This window comes from Notamacropus eugenii, chromosome 3 (genome assembly GCF_028372415.1).
Source record: "Notamacropus eugenii isolate mMacEug1 chromosome 3, mMacEug1.pri_v2, whole genome shotgun sequence".
Taxonomy (NCBI): Eukaryota; Metazoa; Chordata; class Mammalia; order Diprotodontia; family Macropodidae; genus Notamacropus; species Notamacropus eugenii.
Window position 1 is genome coordinate 18528845 of NC_092874.1, and position 19645 is coordinate 18548489.

The 19645-nt window shown below is 40.2% G+C and overlaps 1 protein-coding gene across 1 annotated transcript in view; it reads right to left on the reverse strand.

Moving 5' to 3' along the window:
- Positions 1-1774: 1774 nt before the first annotated feature.
- Positions 1775-19645, reverse strand: part of HIBADH (3-hydroxyisobutyrate dehydrogenase) — a 147387-nt gene continuing 129516 nt past the window's right edge. The window contains exons 7-8 of the mRNA XM_072651014.1: positions 10301-10457; positions 1775-2831 (exon numbers count right to left, since the gene is read on the reverse strand). Coding sequence (XP_072507115.1) covers positions 2673-2831; positions 10301-10457 — 316 coding nt within the window. The 3' untranslated portion in view covers positions 1775-2672. The remainder of the gene's footprint in view (positions 2832-10300; positions 10458-19645) is intronic.

Genomic DNA, 19645 nt, shown 5'->3' on the forward strand with positions numbered 1-19645 from the left:
TCCTATCCAGAACACACCTTTACGTCATGCATTTTCTCACTAGATTCAAACAAAGACCTTAATTTTCTCTAACTCCTTACATGACAGATGGGAAACTGAGCCCTAGAAAGTTCATGTGACTTGCTTAAAGTCACAAAGCTAGCAAGTAGTAGGGCTCCAATTTGAATGCAGATCTTCAACTTCCAATCTAACCATGCTGCCTTAAGAGTCAACTGGCAGGTATGAAGCACCAACTATGTGCAAAGCACTGTTATCCCCAACATAAGACACCACCGCTGCTAACCTCCTATTATCCCAGCATGCACTTTTAATAAATAACAGGTATACACCGAGCCCTGCTCACCACCTGGCCCATTTCTATCTACTCTACACAACTGTGAGACAGGTGACAAGGCTTCGGGTGCCATCCCCAAACTAAGAGTGCTCTGCATGATGATTTGGAGACTTGCTCATTGAATTCAGTCCCTCGTTTTATTATTAGAGATGAGAGACTGAGAGGCAGAGAGAGTGACTGAATTGGCCAAGGTTAGTCAGTTAACAAACATTTGTCAAGCACCTACTATGTGCCAGGAACTGTGCTAAGTGCTACAGATAAAAAAAGAGGCCAAAGACTGTCCTTGTCCTCAAAGGGCTCACAATAGAAAGGGGGAGGCGACACCCCACAAATGGCTCCCTACAAAATAGATAGGAAGCAGTTCAGAGAGGGAAGGGGCTAAAACTAGGAGGGAGTGGGCAGGCTTCCTGTAGAAAGCAGGGTTTTAGCTGGGACTTACAGGAGGTCGGGGAGGCCAATAGATAGAGCTGAGATGGGAGAGAATTCAAGGCCCGGGGGACAGCCAGAGAGGATGCCCAGTGCTGAGAAGTGCAGCAGCCAGGAGGCTAGCATCACTAGAGCAGAAAATATGGGCCGGGGTGTAAGGTTTAAGAAGACGAGCAAGGTAGGAGGGGCTTTGAATACCAACCAGAGCATTTTTTGTTTGATCCTCAAGGTGACAGGGGCCACTGGAGTTTGTTGAGTAGGGGGATGACATGGTTGGACATACGCTTTAGGAAAATCACTTTGATTAAGTTGACAACTGAACTGATGCAAACCTGTTAAATTCGAGGGTGGGGAGAATAAAAAGAGAGGCCCAAATTCAGCTCTTATGAGGTCAACTCTGGCCTACAGACCTACTGTCACTGGCCACATCTGCAGCTGTGGCCTTCCTCAGGAAGAGCTGTACCCCAGGCCCAGTCTGATCTCCATGCCCTCAAGATTAACTTAATGCCAGTGAGATGCTGGGCCTTGCTTCCCATCAGCCTTCTCTGATCTACTTCACTTATCTCTCGCTGCCTCAGGTGACCCAGGAGTCAGGGACCATAACAGACCTACCAGGTGGATTTATGTTTGTTTGTTTGGCTGTTATAAAATTTCAGAGGGCCAAAGAAGCGACAGAAAGGCCCTCGCTGGGTGTGAGCCCAGGCCAGCACATCATCAAACACCACTTGTGTTTTGGAAGTGGCATAAAAGACACTGGGGAGAAGGGAGTGGGATGAAGCAAGCGGGGGAGCACCTGGATAACCGGGGCACTGCCCTGGTATCCCAGACATGTCCCATGAGCCAGAGGAACACCTCCAGTTCTGCGGGGGAGAGGGGGAATTTTCAATGGAGCATTCACACAAGGTAGCAACCAGAAAGAAGGGGGCCAAGAAGAAAGAGCCGGGCTGGAACCACCACCACCAGACAGGGCATCACACTCAGTAAATAAGAAGGAAAAACAACTCGAAGAAGGCATTATCAGCATAGAAATTTATTTGAATTCAAAATAATGTGGTTTGTTTATTCAGAGTAACATCATAATCATCTAAAGCAAACAGACATTGCTAACCCACAAGCAGGCCCTGAAGATGCCCTCCTTCTGACGTCCAAAGTTACTGAAAAAGTGTACATGGAAACAGAAAGTTTAGAATCAGCTCACAGCGTGTGGAGGCTCTGCTGGAAGGGGCAGGGACACACACACACACACACACAGATGCACAAAGATACGTCACTAAGTCCAAATTGTAAAACGCACAATAACAAGTTTTTACTTAATTTTATCAACTCCTTGGAACAAAAAGAAATCAGTAACTTTATCAACCTAAGAGAAACCATGGATTTAAGAAGACAAACCTATTGGGTGGGTGGGCAGGGGTCAGGGGTCAGGGAGGGGGAAGCTGCTCATCATGCTTCCTCAGTCGAACCAATTTGCCCCCGTCCCTCACTGTACCTCCTTCTCCCCACAAAGAAAGGTTTTATTCTGGTGAAAATTAATTGAGAGCTGGCTTATTTGTAAAATGAAGTGACTAATAACCTAGCTAAAGTAAGCAAAGATGCAGCTGAATTTGCCCAAGGTAAGACTTTGGGGTGGCAAAAATATTTTTAAAAACATTTTTAAAGCTTAGTATTGCTTTGGTGTGCCTCTGAATTATGATGTGATCACTACATAAACTAAACAGAATAAGCAGGCTTTTTTTTTTTTAATGAATGAAAAACATTCCCAGACCTAGATGATTGTGACCCAGACAACCAAAAGCAGGCGGGTCTAGGAAAGACAGTGACTCGTGACCTTCGACCAGACCCACTTCCTGCTGGGGTGAGCGACAAGGAAGCTCCCAGAAAGCTTTGGGTTTCTGCTGCTGCCAGAGCCAGCTCACACACTCTCTTCCTCTCGGAGAAACTGGAAGACTGAGGAGAAGTCTTTCTGGGCATAGCCCTTGGAGCACATCATCCTATAGATCTGATGCGACAGGCCCCCAAGAAGGACCGGGCTTTTCGTGCTGGTAGCAGAGTCCTGTGCCAAACCCAGATCCTGAAACCAAACGGCAAAGACAAGGAGAGAGGGATTCCGGTTAGGTGAGCAGAGGACTGCGGGTCATCCAGGGCAGAAAACAAAGTGACCCAAGCTACACCATTTACATAAGTGATCATGTTTGCTTTGAAAAGTGTTTTCCCTCAAACTGTTGTAAGATGATTATAAAGCAAAACTAAGATTTCTTCCTTTTACCTTTTATTTTTTTCCCCCAAATTAAAAAAAAAATGCTGCTATTTCCTATGGTAAGTATAACAAATGAAATATTACGTGGTGGCACATTTTTTAAAATTCTATTTTAAAAGGATTATGAACTTGGCAAAGATGAACAGACAGAATCAATATTCACGCACAAGAGACAAAGAGGCTGTTTGTGAACCCATGAGTCTGTGTCGTGTGTCAGTGTTCTTCAAGGGTGTGTGACACTTAACGCAATAGCGCCCACACTGCCCTGACTGACTGGGCTCCTTCCTGAACTTCTGCTCTTCGGTGAATTCTTAAAATGTTCCCCTGATGCCCTTTTCTTCCTTTTTTAAAAAGTCACCATCACCACTCACCCCAAAAAAAAGCATTCTCTTTAACAAATAAGAGAAGTCAAGAAAACACATTTCCACGGTGGCCATGTCTGAGAACCTGCACCTCCTTTGGCACCGACAGTCCTTCATTCCTCCACCAAGGGCCAGAAAACAGGCTTCATCACTGGTCTTGTGGAGTCATGACTGTGACTGGATTGGGCAGAGTTCTTTCGTCCTCCTGGTCTACCCACTGCGCTCTGCCTCCGCTCATATAAACCTTCCCAGATCTCTGAGTACGTCCCTTTCATAATTTCTTAGGCTATAAATATATCGCACTACATTTAGTAGCCATAATTTGTTCAGTCGTCCCTCACCCCCCACTGGTGGGTACCCACTTTGCTTCTAATTCTCTGATATGATAAAAAGTGTCATTCAAAATGTCTTTGCCCACATGGGTCCCTTCCGCCTCTCTATACGCTTTGGGCTGATGTTTTTAGGTCAAGGGGTATGCACGTGTAGTGATTTTGGGGCCTAGTTCCAGACTGCTCTTCTCCCATAGTACATTCATGTGTCTATCTTTCTGCAGACCATCTAATAACTGTCATTCCCATTTTTTGGACAATCTTTGCCAATCTTATGGGGATGAGTTGGAACCTCAGAGTTGCTTTAATTTGAATTTTTCTTATTATTATTGACCTGAATTAGTTCTTAGATACAGTTTTTAATAGTTTGTCCTTATTTAAGGAACTGTTTGTATTCTTTAAAAAATTTTAATATTCTTAATTTAAGATGCCAAATGAAATTAGAATTTCCATATATAGCAAAATAGAAAAAGAAGATTGTATGTGAAACCTCAAATGTCTATGATGTATAGCTTTCCTTTTTAAAAAATTGAACATGTAACTTTGAAAGTCATTCTGTGTCTCTGTGATGTCTTCTGGCCTGCTGTACATTAAAAAAAAAATGCCCTGACGACTAAATTTTCTCTTTTTTTTTTGCAACCCTATCCCTATCCCTCTTCTCCCTCTTACTTCATCCCCCCGAAATAAAAGAAAAAAAAAAACAAAGAAAAGATTCTCCCATTAATCCTATCTGAAAATGTCTGTCTTATTCTGTACGGTGAGTCCACCACTTCCCTCTCAGGAGGTGAGCAGCGTGCTTCATCATCAGTTCTGTAGAACCATGGCTAGTCATGGCATTGATCACAGTTCTTAACTGTTCCAAAGATGTTTGTCTTTATAATGTTGCTGTTCAAGAATATTCCACTCTACTTATATATCACAATTTATTCAGCCATTTCCCAACCAATGGGAATACCCTTAGTTTTCAGTTTATAACAAAAAGAACTGTTGAAATATTTTTATACAGATGAATCCTTTAAACCTTAGCTTGAGCTTACTGGGGTATACAGGCCTACTAGTGGATTGCTGAGTCAAGAGGTACATACAGTTTAGTGACTTTTGGGGCACAGTTACAAACTGCTTTCCAGAAGCAGAAAGTTTGGAAACAGCGGCTCTGATACAGGTCTCATTTCTCAAATATATAGGGAACTGAGGCAAATTTATAAGAATACAAGTCATTCTCCAACCGATACCACTTCATACCTCTTGGATTGGCTAACATGACAAAACACGAAAATTATAAATATTAGAGAAGACATGGGAAAATTGGGATACTAATGTACTTTTGGTGGAGTTATGAATTGATCTAACCATTATGAAGAGCAATTTGAAACTATGTCCAAGGGATAACCAAACTACAATTTTTTTAATAACATTACCAGGTCTATATCAGAGATCATAAAAAAAGGGAAAAGGATCTCCATGTACAAAAGTATTTATAGCAGCTCTCTTTGTGGTGGCAAAGAATTGGAAAGTGAAGGGATGCCCATCCATTGGGGAATGGCTAGACAAGGTGTGGTATATGAATGTCATGGAATACTACTGTGCTGATGAGCAGGCAGATTTCAGAAAAATCTGGACTTACATACACTGATGCAAAGTGAAGTGTACACAGAATCAGCCAACACTGTGCAATAATCAGCTATGACTGACTTAGCTCTTCTCAGCAATACGACGATACAAGACAAGTCCAAAAGAGTCTTGATAGAAAATGCCATTCACATCCAGAGAGAGAACCAAGGAGTCTGAATGCAGATCAAAAGGATACTATGGAAATATATGAATATATGTATATATACACATATATATATTAATCTATATCAAGCTGCTTACTGTCACAGGGAGGAATCAGGTAGGGAAGAAGAAAATTTGGAACTCAAAATTTTGTATAAAAATGAATGTTAAAAATTATCTTTACATGTAATAGGATAAAATAATTTTTCTAATTTTAAAAAATTTATTTTAAAAACCCAAACAAGCACATTGCTTTCCAGAATGACTGGACCAAATGACAGTTCCTCCCAACAGTTCATCAGAGTTATTGTTTTTCTGTAGCCTTCTAACAACTGGAATTTTTTTGTTTCTGTCATTTTTGTCAATCTGATGGTTGTGAGATAGAACCTTAAGAGTTATTTTAACTTGAACTTCTCTAATTATTAATAATTGGGAACATTTTTCATATGGTTATTAATAATTTGGGTTTCTTCCTTTGAAAACCATTTATCTGTTGGGAAATTGCTCGTTTTTGTGTTTTAATCAGTTCCCAATATATTTTGGATATCAGACCTTTTTTCCAGAGAAATTTGCTGTTTTTTCCTCCCTTTTCACTATTTCCCTTCTCTAACTACATTGATTTCATTTGAGCAAAAACCTTTACCATTCATGTAATCAAAATTCTCCATTTTATTTCCTGTCTTCCTGCTTCCCTTGTTTAATCAAGAACTCTCCCCAATGCATAGTCATGAAAAGTCTTCTCTTTCCTTTTCCTCTAAGTGTTTTTATGAGATAAGCTCTTATATCTCCATCAGTTATCCATATGAAGCCTACTATCATAAATGGTGGGAGACAGTAGCCTAACACTGATTTCTCTCAGACTGCTCTCCAATTCTGCCAGCAGTCTCTACTGCACAGCAAGTCCTCACCCCAGGAGCTGGAGCCCTCGGATTTGTCAAAAACTATGCTGTCCTGTCTAGTGTTTCTGGGTCACAGACACCTGATGAACTTGCTATTTTTTTATTCAGCACCAAATTGTTTTGATGATTCCTGTTTTGTTACATGTAGCCAGGTCCCCTTACTTGACACTTTATTTTATTATTCTCTTTGCTATTCTTGACCTTTTCTTCCTCCAGATGAATTTTATTATAATTTTGTCTATTTATATAAAATGCCTGGTATAGTGCCAAAATACTAAGTTAACTGTTAATGAATACTAAGGTAACTGTCGTCTTAATTATATTAGCATCACCCAACCATGAGCAATGAATACCTCTCCCATGATTTAAGCCTTCCTTTATTTCTCCAGAGTGCTCTGCACTTGCATTCACATAACTTCTGCGTGTTACTTTACATACAGTTGTTTTTACAATCTCATACGGCTGAGTTCTGTTGATGATACATGTAAAGGCTATTAATTGTGTCGGTTTACCTTGTAATTTGCTGCTTTACTGATGTTACCGCTTCAACTCATTTTGTAGTTATGGCTCAAGGATTCTCCAAGTAAACTTTTTTATCATTTACAAAAAGCAGTAATTTTATTTACATATTGCCTACTCTTGGTCCCTCAGTTTCTTTTTCTTGTCTTGTTGCTATGGCTAGCATTTCCAGAATTACATCAAATAATCGTGGTGACAGCTGATGTTGTTCCTTTGGAGGACTGCTGGATGGAGCATAAGACTTCTCCAAAGCCTCCTTTTCGGCCAGTTCTTCACTTCCTACCAGCTACACTGCTAAGTTTTGACTCTACAATCGTTACACCCTCGCCACCCCCTTTTCACCTTCCTTTTGAGTGTGGTTTACCCCATTAGATTGTAAGCTCGTTGAGGGCAGGAATTGTCTTTTTCTTATTTGTATCTCCAGCCTTTAGCACATTACATTGTCTGGCACGTAGAAAATAAACACATACTCTTATTGTATTATATTGCTTTAACTCTGACCTTACTTCATTACAGAAAAGGTTACTTCCTGGTTTGAAATAGATATTATTTACCTTACTAAGGAAAGATCAGTTTATCCCCATTGTTTTCATTTTTTAACACACTGTGTCTATTGGTCTCGTTACTACCACAGTCTGCTTTGTTTCTATTTTCCCTAAAACTGAATGTTGGTATAAATCCGATCTAAACATTATGTATACTCTTTTTAATATGTTGCTTTAGGCTCTCTGACAAACATTTATTGAATACTTTCATGAATATTCTTCAGAATTATGGATCTAATTTTCTTTGCTTTATCTCTCCCTGGCTTAGGAATAAGGACCCAATTTGCCTCACAGAAGGAGTTTGAGAGAATGCCTTTTTTCCTATTTGTGCAAACAATTTATATAACAATGGAGTGACTTCTTTGAATGTTTGACAGGATTTACTACTAAGTCCATCTACTCCTGTTTTATTTTTCTCTTTGGGAGCCCAGTTATGGCTTGTTCAATTTATTTTTCTGAGATTATGTTAAATTCTTTATTTTCTGACTTATTCAATCTAGGCAGTTTACATTGTTAGAAATATTCATCTATTTACCTTTATTTATCAGTTTTGTTGGCACGTAATTAAGCAAAACAGTTGCTAATAATTTTCTTCTTTATCTACCATGAATTCTCCCTTTTCTCTTCATTTTGTCAATCTGGGTTTTTGGGGAGGGGTTAAAGATCAAACGAGCCTACCGTCTGTGTATCTTGTTAGGTTTTTTTTTTTAAATTAACTCAGTTCTATTTATTGACTTAATGGCTTTTGCTTTCAATTTCATTGATTTCTTCTCTGATATTCAGAATTTGTATTTAGTTATTTTAGCTGAGGTTTTTGCTGTTGCTTTTTGTAGTTTGTAGCTGTATATCCAGTTGTGGGTTTTTTAATGTGCTTAAAGGCATTTAGCAATAGTGGGTATCATGAAGAAGAAGAAGAATGCAAAGAAACAAGGCTCTGGTAAACTGCAGATGGAATCCTTCCTGTAATTCTAGTCACTGCACCCCAGGAAACTGGAGCCAAATTAAAGAACGTCCAGAAGAAGGCGACCGCATTCATCAGGGAAGAATTTCAAAGTTCTATACTTGTATTAAACTAAAGAACTGACATCCACTCTGCTCAGACCAAGGGCAACTGGTCAACTGGCTAACTGGAAGCTTAACACATTTTCTTGGAGGAGGAAAAATTCTTAATTTGTTCGAGAGGACAATGTGACTCCAGTCTATGCAGTACTGACAAGGACTTCTCTAAACTCTCCCTACTTCATCAATACAAAAAGGTAATCCAATTAGCTATGGACCATCTCCTGTCACCATAAAGAGAGGAGAGGGAAGAAAAATCCTTTTCTAAACCTTTTAATTCCAAACAAAATTAAGGGAGCTCTTCATCCTAAGAGAACTGATTGAATTCAGCATTTCTTATTCCCTTATTATATACAAAGAACTGAATAGTAGGTAGTAATGATCTGTATTTCAGAATGAGCTAGAACTCAATAAACATACCAATACTGTGATTTCTATAAAGAAAAGAAATAGATTTGTGGAACCCATTCACCCACATACTGCAAAAGACAGAGAATCCAAAATGATTCCATTGTAACTGCTGGATGCTGCTGGGATCTTCCTTGCTCTCCTAAGTGAAAGGACCAATCCTGTTCCACTTCCCTCTCTCTCTCCACCCAATACTTCCATTCTTGCCACAGGAACCTGTAGAAAAAATCTTAGAGAAGCTTTAAGAGCAGCAGTGATTGTACTGGGTAGATGCTTCTTAGACACCCCAGAGAACAATCCTGACAGAAAGTATGCGAAGAGAAGGTCATCTCTGGTCCCTCACAAAGGTCACTGAAGCCAACCCTTTCATCTTACGGAAGAGAAAGGAGCTGACTTCCCCAAGGTCACACCTAGAGAAAGTCTCCACAGCAGAAACTGCACCTTGCTCATCCTGCCTCTAAGTTCAGACTGTTTTCCATTTCTTAGTTTCTCTCTTGGTTTCAGTTTCTGGCAGTCTTTTCTGAATAGATCTTCAGGATGCCATGAGTCCCAAGCCAGCTGCTGTAAAAGCATAGTACACGGCTATTATTTTGTGCCTGCAGCCCAGCAGATAGCCCTTTTTTTTACAGGAGATGGCTTGGTCTTTTATAGTGGGTGATGCAAACTAGGGCCAGACAAGCAATCCCTGGCCATGACAGCAAAATGAAGAATATTTTTTCAGGACTGAGACTACAAAACATGTTTATAACATGTTAAGCGCAAAGAGGCCTAAAGAGTAGGGGAAAGCAAATTCCAAGCTGAAAGGACAGGTGTTCCCCAAAGAAAGAACGTCTTTAATACATTTCATGTGCAAAAAAATATGTAATACAGCCCCTCACTGACTCCCCCATTTCTACTTAATAAATAAGAGAGTTTCATTTTGAGGTCTTCTACTAGTTTGGAAGGACTTTTCTTCTTTTAAAGTGTACTTATACAGAGTATAGAGAGGCGGGAAATTTTATATGCTAAATATATATTCACTAATGTTCACTACTCTCATTCTGGTCATCTGATCTATTCATAGAGTTTTATAAAACTGTAAAAATTTTGCTAGATTATTTTAAAAACAAACTCAAGCACAAACAAAAGCCCTTGTCAATCTCTTCTAATAAGATATATTAACAGTAAAGTTAAATACAGTTATTAACCTTTTCCTACCAATCTGGAATAAATTCTTACTCATCCCTGGTGAGGAGGTGAAAGGTAAATTCCAAGGTTGAACAAAAAAGTGATTTTATTGCTTGAGAAGTATATGAAGGATAATAGGGATAGATTTTGTTGGGAAAAAAACCAACCTAAGAATAAGATACAAGGAATTTCAAAGTGAGATTTATATCAAATATACAGTACCTTGGCCATGAGCATTGTCCCAAATCCACCCTGGTAATTATTAGCAGAAGGTACTCCATCCATTACCCCTGGTACAGGATTGTAAGTGTCACTTGACCAACAGCGACCCGAGCTCATGTTTAGAATTTTGGCTAGTAGTTTTGGGTCCAGACCCAACCTGTCAAAGGTCAAAGGAAAGGAGTGTTAAATGACAAAATGTGCAAGACATGGGTGACTTGTTTTACACACGATGACAAGGTGCCATTTCTCTCCCATTTATTTTATGTCTTGGAAAATAAGAGTATTGATATTAGACACAGGGAACTCGGTCTTAAATTACAGGGACTCGAGCTCGCTGCCAAGCAACAGGACCTTTTGTATTTAATGAAAACATTTTGCCCCATTTTGCTTTTTAAAATAAATACTGCCTAACAGAGTTTCCATGTGCTTGCCTGCTTACTGTAGGCATACATTTTTTCTGGTCTTTTGGTCATCACTGTATCTATGCGCCTCACAAGAATCTTAAACCAAAACTATCATCTCCAAGATGAGATAACATTTAAATTCCACAAACCCTGGCCAAAGTGATACACTGACAAATAAACGATGCATCGTGGGAGCGTACGTGTGGGTGCGTTTATATGTGTAGTTATTCTTTCAGTTTCCATGAGAATAAATGCAAGAGATGAGCCACCAGCAGGAAAAGAATCTTAAAAGAAATTATCTTGCAAAAGAACACACTTTCTGTTGCATATTGCTGAAAACTATCTATTTGTTAAATCTTCATTAAGAAATCTTGCTTAGGAAGCGAGTCTGCCGAGTTGTGACATATGCTATCTATTCAGAGACATGCATTATAGTTCTGGGTCAGCTGCTGATGAGGTCACTGATCCTGATAAAACAAAGCTTGTCCAAGCAGAAACGTCATTTGTCCTAACGCTGGGCTGACGGTGTAAATGGCTGCTCCATGTGGAGTTGAAAGAAAATAGAATCAAAATACGGTATTGTTGTGGGGCGAAGTACTTTTATCCAGTTGGGGGAACATATTTTTGTTAAGTATCATTTATTCTAGTTTCAAATAACATTTTCTACGGATGGATGACTTATCCACTTCTTTAATGTAGAGTTGTTACCCAAAAAACGGCCATGAAGTATTCTGTTCTCACTCAGAACCAAGCTCTTCTAAGAACAAAGAAAACATGCTTTATTGCACAAAGGCAGATCAAGATAAAGATGTAAGCATGTCTATTTTGTGCAAAAATTAACTTCAGCAAAACCTTTTACTGTACTGGTCCTGGGGGTCTGTTAACAACTTTGACAGAGGCCAACGACTGTCACCTTACATTTTGTATGTGTCTAAGGGACTTGACTCATGACATAGCTGAAGAAATATATAAAGAGCTATGTTAAAATAGGAGACTGTGAATGCTTACATATCCTAAAGAGGAGTATATAAATGTGATGGATTAAGTTAGACTACTCTTAATCTGAATTGACCTGAAGATGGAAAGAATTCCCAGCATTTTTCACCTTTTCTGAACTAGTTTTGCTTTTATAAGGCATTGTAAGAGGTCTGAAGTGGCTTGCATTACAAATATGTGTAGTGTGCTACAGATATTTTTTAACCAACATCAAGCTACTCATTCAGACAAAATAAATGTTGCCAGGGGAATAGATGCAAAAATACAGATTGTTGATTAGCTAATTTGCTTCAGCTGCAAATAAATATTTTCTCAGTACAAACAATCCTAATTTCATATTGCTCTTAATTCAGGGACATTTAAGATCTAAAGCGCTGTCTTTTTTCTACCACTTGAGATAAAACTAGGGGCTTCTACTCCTCGTTGAAACATCACCGGTAACACCGAGTAGACGGGAAGCACTGAATTCAATTCATGCTCGTTGGAAACAATGCTCCCCATCTTCAATCTGTCTCCCCCAAAGCAGGCGAAGCCTCTCATTCTAAGCAAGTACAACCTGATCCGCTACGTTCTTTGAGCAGATTGATAGGAAATTCAAAAATGCTTTTTGGCAAACAAAGAATCGTGCTCCTCAGAAGCGCTCTGGAGGGTGGACAGTGAAGAGTGATTTCGGTGGTCATTTTAAACCTCCACTATCTAAACTTTAATGCTCCTCACTAGGTTGATTTCCTTCAGAAAACTGCTCCTCTTCCTGTTTGCCCCTTCATCAGAGCAAACACATCATTAAGGAGCACAAGTTAGAAGGGTTTTGCATTTCATCTTTCTGAGGATTCATCCAATGGCACATATATAACTGACAGTTAAAACTAGACATGATATTAAAATCAGTTACTCAAGTCCTCTGTCTTCCACTGGGCCCGCAGCTTATAATGGTCTGAAACCAGCCAGAATATACAGTAATTGTCATTCAGTGAGAGTCTCCTAGAACGTCATGCTTCACTGGAGAAGACTGAGTTTCCATTTGAAATCAACAAATTAATCCAAGACAGGTATCTGAAAGGGCAAGTTTAATAGGAAGCCGCTACTGGGCTCTCAACCATGATAAAATGTTATTGCTGTTTCCCTGTAAATTGGCTGGGAACATATGATGCTCTCTGCATAAGAGCTCTGCTGCCGCTCACCAGATAGACCGCTCGAGCCGTCAGAGTGATGACGGGCTGTCAGTCCCCATAATAACTTGCTGCTGGACGCAGCTCAAGCAGTCACGGATGCGCGTGCGCATGGGGAATTTTACAACTGCAGAAACATTCTGAAATAAGCAAGGAAAGCATCTGCCACCCTAGCCACATTGATGGTGCTCCCCAAAGAGGCACCACCGTGTCACAGTCACTCACCTTTAAAACACAAGACTCCTAAAGGAAATGCTTGGGGAGGTGAGGACTGGTGACGTCCAAACGGCCATAAGTTAAAAATAACCAAACACGGACCCTAAACCAAACCAAAGCTTTAGAGGCCAAAAGATTTGGGTTAACTTTCCTCACTCGCTGGTTTTTAGGAGGATTTCTGAAGGAGACATTTCGGAGATGGAAAGGAGGGCATGACACACCCAAGCAGCAATTACATGCAGTTTATCTTGTATGAAATGAATATTTACCAAGTACTCATGTGCCCAAAGTATTTTAAAGATATCGCCCTTGACCTAGAGGGGCCTATGATCAATTGGCAAGAAAAGATATGTTTGCACAGACAACTATAACAAGAGGCAGTTTATGATGCTGCCTTAGAAATGTACCAGTTAGGCTTTTGGGCAAGTCATGCCTCAGTTTCCTCCTCTGTAAAAAGGGGAAGTTGAACTAAAACATCTCTCCTTCTCCCCCATCCAGCACTAAACCTACGATTCTATGATAAGTGCTGTATTGAATTCAATGAAAGAAGTATCTGGGCACTTACAATGAATAAAGCCATATGAGCAAGTAGTCAGTACCATGTAAGGTTAAATGTGGCATACACCAATCTTATAGCTTACTGAGGTGAGAAATCACATCCTATTTTCTAGAAGCTAAATCAAACTTCTATTTCAAACTTTTTGTGGCTCGCTACAGTCCCTGGGAAAAACATCAATTTTTGATTAAGATGCCTAAGTCAGTCACCTAAATTAATGTGCAGTTTTTTCCAAAGAAATTCTCTTAAAAATTGAAATTATGCATCACTCTCTATCTTTAAATGATTATCTTCACCCACACTACAAATTTAGTAACTCTTAGAGGGATTCCAAATTATTCAAGGAACTCAAATTAAAAAAAAATTTTAAACCTGAATTTTCTTTACACCCCCCCCAAAATGGTTAATTCAATTTATCTTTATATATAACATGGCCAAAGAATGACTATTTCAAAAAAGACAGTTTTCAATATTAGACTCTGCTTTCTGGTAACAACTAGGGATGCAAACTGAAGGGATAAGCTACAATTAAGAGACAACTTCAAATTCTATCTGTGTATGATGACTTCTCATTCCTGATTAACATTATTTAAAACTGATAATGTTAAAGACCCAACGCATGATAAAGAAAAGGACAAATGAGAAAAGAGACTTACCAGACTATACTAATCAATATAAAAGTAAAAAGAAATGTTTGTGAAGAATAATTCAACTGGGAAGTTAATCAGAAATGCACATTTAAGAGGGATGGGAGACTGCATTTTGAAACGTTGACATTAAAACTCTCAGAAGAAGTGTATTCTTATTTTTATGAACAAAAAGAGACAAAAACAACACATTTCCCTGAGAGTGCGTAGAATATAAATGGAGCTAAAGCACCCTAATGCAGCACTACTTTGTGGGAATTTACTACTTGGGAATTTATGCTCGTTGATGCCAATTTTCTCTTTCACCTTGCAAAGCTCTATAAATCCTGCCTGCTATCTATACTCTATTAGAGAACAATTCTGTCATTTTAAAACACGTCTGTAAACCATGGAGAAAAGACAATAGTAGAAGCACTCATATTTTAGTGCTTCCAAACCACTGAGAATCTCCTAAAGAAAATGGGATGAAAGATCTCAACATTTTGAAAAATGAGCTTGTGAATTATGTTACCAGGCAGCAATTCATTAACAAGAGCTGCAGCATGGGCCACAAGCACACGATTCTCAACAGTTAAATACAGCCAGCGAGCTTTTTCCATATGTCCGCAGATGCGCCACATGCATGAGAAGAAGGGAATATGCTAAGCTGAGTTCTGAAAAGCCTTTCAGATACACTGCTGGCATTTCTGCATTTCAATTTCCTCTCTCCCTCGATTTTGTCACTGCATCAGCCTAATAGGGAAAGGGACGAGTTCTACCTTATAAAAACCTGAACCCTTTAGCCTTTCTGCAGGGCTTTATTCCCTCTCACTCATGCCCACCCCACTCAGCGAAGCCAAGGCTTCTTACTCACCCCACGAGAGCTTCACTCTTTCAACGAATATTTATTTATTAAGTACCAACCACAGCAAATGCAACAGACACACAAATCTGGAGAGAAATGCCAGGACAAAAGTGAAATATGGTGAGATACCCAAGTATCTAGAGGAGGAGATCACTCCTTATAATACAAATGGGCATAAAGATGGGTGTATCCATGTACACATCTCCACACATATGTACATATAATACCTTACACTCCTCTGTCCCTTCGGGGTTCACCCAGTGCATTATGTCACGTAATCCATATTCCTGAAATCGCTGGGAGAGGCAGCCCAAAGATTAATATTACTCTCCTCCACAGAAGGAAGTGCATGGGTCGCAGAAGCTGAGGAATTTGGTCCAAGCCAGACAATGGAGCATTCAAGCCTCACTCTCAAGCAAGGCCTTCTGACTTCAAGTCCATAGTCTTCTTACTGAAGAGCTCCCCTTCTCAGCTTCTGGGACCCTCTCTCCCACCTGAGCCCTCCTTCCCAGGTTTGGACCATCCTCCATCTCTGGGTGGGCATCCCAAGTCTCAGGCCCAAACCCTCTTCCCTTTTTCTTATGGAAATCCAATTTACTCACAGGTTTTCAAATGCTGTTTCTATGCAAATGTCCAGATATATTCTTTACCGAACTCTAATCCCAAACACCAACTGCACCATGGATTTATCTACCTAGGTAGCCAAAATACGTCCAAAACTGAATTCATTATCTTTTCTCCTAATCTGAGCCCACTTCCAGACTTCCCTATTTCTAGGGCGCTATCATTCTCAATCACTTCTCTCTCACCCCCTACTCTTCCCCCAAACACACAGAAGGACAGGCAGATCTGTCTCTCACGATCCCTTCCCTTCTCTCCCACCCTAGTTCAGACCCATCACTTTTTTCACCTTCCAGTTTCCAGAGTCATCCTTTCCAACAGCGCTCTACACAGCAGCCAAAATAGCTCCCTAAGTCACAATCTAATTGACCCTGCCCTGCTCAAAAGTCTTCCATGATTCTCTGCTGCTTAGATTTAAAACAGACTTTGGCCTGGCCCTAAATGCCTTCTGAGAGCTGGATCCTACCTTCCCTTCTCACCTTCCACTATTCCTCTTCCTTTCCAAGGCTCCATGTTCTGGCCTAGGCATGTACATGAGCCCTCACCTCAGCACAGGTTCCAGGACATTGCTCCTGGCCACCCCAGTGGAGCCTGCTCCCTGCTTACTTTCCGTGTATTACACCTATCTGTCTACATATTATTTCTCCATTGCCATGCCCACACCACTCCCCCACCCCACCCCACCCACAGTAGAACAGGGAACATTGGATTCAAGCTCTGGGTAAAATACTGCCCCTTTCTTACATGATCATTCTGGCTTCTGAAAAAGGGCAGAAAGAGAACACCTGAGTAGGGAACCGTGAGAAAAAGTCACTTGAGAAGAAACAAAGTCTTTCAGATAAAACATGGAGGAGAAACTGAAACTACTCAGAACTGGAGAGAAAACTGTCCCTCAGAGGAGTGCGCCGAGCAGAGCTCGGGTTGGAGGTAGCATGGCAGCAAAGCCTCACAGCCCATCTGCTCATTGGCATGGGACTATTTTCAGTCATAACATTTACAGATGACAGGTTCTGCATCAAATAACTGAAGGCTATCTGGGCTACCGCCATCACACCGAGCAGAAACGGTGGGAGTTCCAAGTGGACCACTGAGTCTGAGTTGTTCAATTGTCTCAGTCATCCTGACTTCATGAGGCCATTTGTAGTTCTCAACACACACTGGAGTGGTTTGTCATTTCCATCTCCAGCTCATTTTACAGATGAGGAAACTGAAGCAAACAGTGACTTGCCTAAGGTCACACAGCTACTAAGTGTCTGAGGTCAAATTTGAACTCAAGATGACCAGTATTCCTGACCGGTTATACTCTTCTTTCCCCATTATGACCTTTCAATGAACCAATTTAACTCTACATAGTCTCATTCTCTTGAGTACCTTGTCCCCTTATCATATTGCCTATCTTGCTCTAGGGGCAAGCGAGGTGGTTCAGTAAACAGTGCACTGGGCCTGGAGTCAGGAACACCTGAGTTCAAATCCAGCATCAGACACTTACTAACTGTATGACCCTGGGCAAGTCATTTAACCTTTGTTTTGCTTTTTTGTTGTTTGTCCTTTGTGCTTGAAAACTGGAGGAATTGCCTTCTAGTGCCATCTGCAGCTCAAGGGAAGGGAATCTTTTCAAAGATTAACTGTGTGGTTCTTTACCACTTTCTCTCCTTTGAGAGGGAGAAGAGAAAGGGAAAGACAAGCTTCGTATGTATTTTGCTAGGAGGCATGCTGACTGGGATAGAAGAACTGTTTGGCTGAGAGCTTACTGAATAAAACAGTATCTGCTATAATTTGAAGAACTGGCTATGAAAATACAGAATGGCACTATTGCCATCGACAGCTTAAGCGGCAGAAATCTCTCAAAGCCCCAGAGCAGACGAGAAAGCTTGGTATTTCTCTCATTTAAGGGAATTGCTTTCCATTGAAAGAGCATAACACTTCCCCAGCACACTATCAACGGTAGCTATGTGCTAAAAGAGCTTGTTACTATTTCAATGTCTCAAGTACAACAGAGAAGAGACACCGCCAAGTTGGAGAGCTGTAAGGACCAGAAGGAAAGCAGATAACACAGAAGATTTGCTCAGCAGGTGAGGCATCACCAACATGCTCTATAAGTGAGCAAAAACAGTAGGTCTGCTACTGTCCAGGGCTATCAGATGTCTTGAGGACATGAGTTTTCCTCCCAATATGTGTTCTTGCTAGTGTTTTGTACATATGTGCCCACTCTCCCCCCATGTACATTGGTAGGAGAGTGGGATCCAGGTTTATCTTCTACTGAGTAAATGTTATCATTACTCATGCTTTTGTCTTCTGCTAAGTACAGTCAATTCTCAACTTTCACAGAGGTAACATTCCTAGGAAAGGGCATGAAAATCAAAAACATGAATGCTGATACATTAAACCTATGGGAAATAGAGTGTTAGGTTCCCATGACCACTAAAACCTGTAATCTTTTGCTAGAGGCTGCTGAAAATACACTTCTCTGTACATAATTCTTTATTATAAAACATTAATTTGATAATATGCACTTTTCTTAACATAGTAACCATGAGATAACTCATAAAACACAGGGGAGAAGAGAGGGAACACCAGCCAAGAGGGGCAAGGGCAGCAATGTCAAAAGAGTCCCCAAGAACAATCTGCCATATCTAACCTCCCTTTGGGCTCAGTGGCTGAACTGCCCCCTGATGAAAAGCACATACTTCAAAGAGAGTCCCTGGTCCCTTATCTGAACTTGAAACTTCCACTCAAGGCAAATGGGCCCAGCTGGGCCCAATGTGGCTCTTGATAGGTCTTGACACTCAGGAGCCCAGTTGCACAGGTGGGAGAAGGGCATGGAAGGGCAATGCCAGGCTGCTCTGCAAGTACTGGAGAGAGGGCAGAAGTAATCACTTTTTCATTTACCCACAAACTTAGCTGGTTTTCCATTTTTTCAATTCTTTTATCATGCATTTGAGAGGTTACTTTAGCACTTTCTGGAAAAGATTTATGAAGACTTTTACTATACTTTCCCCCTTTTTGCAGATATAAATGTTGCACTGTGCCTCTTATTTTTTTCTCTACTGTGCATAGCTGTGAATGTGCACTATGCAAGGCTGTCAGTCTGAAAGTAAAAATGAGGTCACTGATGAAATCACGTGAATGCTTGAAGCTGTGAAAGTTAAACATATGAATGTCAAGGATTGACTGCAAGCATTAAGATTAGTCTTGCTCTTGCCCTTTACTAAGAAAGTATTACAATGATTCTTCTTCTGCTACATCCTTTAGTAAATGATTTATGTTTAACAGTTAATGGTATCATGATGACTGATTTTGTATAAATGTGAAACACACTGATGGGGGCTCAGGAGCTATAGGATTAAAAATAAACATTTAGCCCTCTTCATTCCAAGGATGCCCCTAAGATCCTAAGAAAGAGTTTGAATAATAGCACTATGGCACACTCTACTTTGAGAATCTCAGATCTGCCAGCTTAAGTGTGAGTTGGGGGAACAAGTAAACAAGTAAATGGAGAACTACAGACGAAGATTCGTGACACACCTGGGCCATATATGTATCACCAACTTAGCATATTAGAGGAGTAAAAAAAATGTTGAATTTAATTGAATTAGAACATCCAGAACTCTGTTTAATATTAATTTTTCAGTCAATTGCAAATGATCATCTATGTATTCTGAATAGCAAAAAGTGTTCAAGAAGTGTTACGTTACAATAAGAGGCATTATTTCACAGGATGAATAGCCTTCAGAGTCATAATGGTCAAAGTAAATGGTAGGAAGTGGAATGGACTGGAATATCATGTGGGGAAAATTTTACCAGCTTACAGCCTTAATAAATATTTGTCTTTACAAACCCCTTATTTTCTTTTCTTGGTACCAAAACACTGAACTATGTTAAGATGTGTACC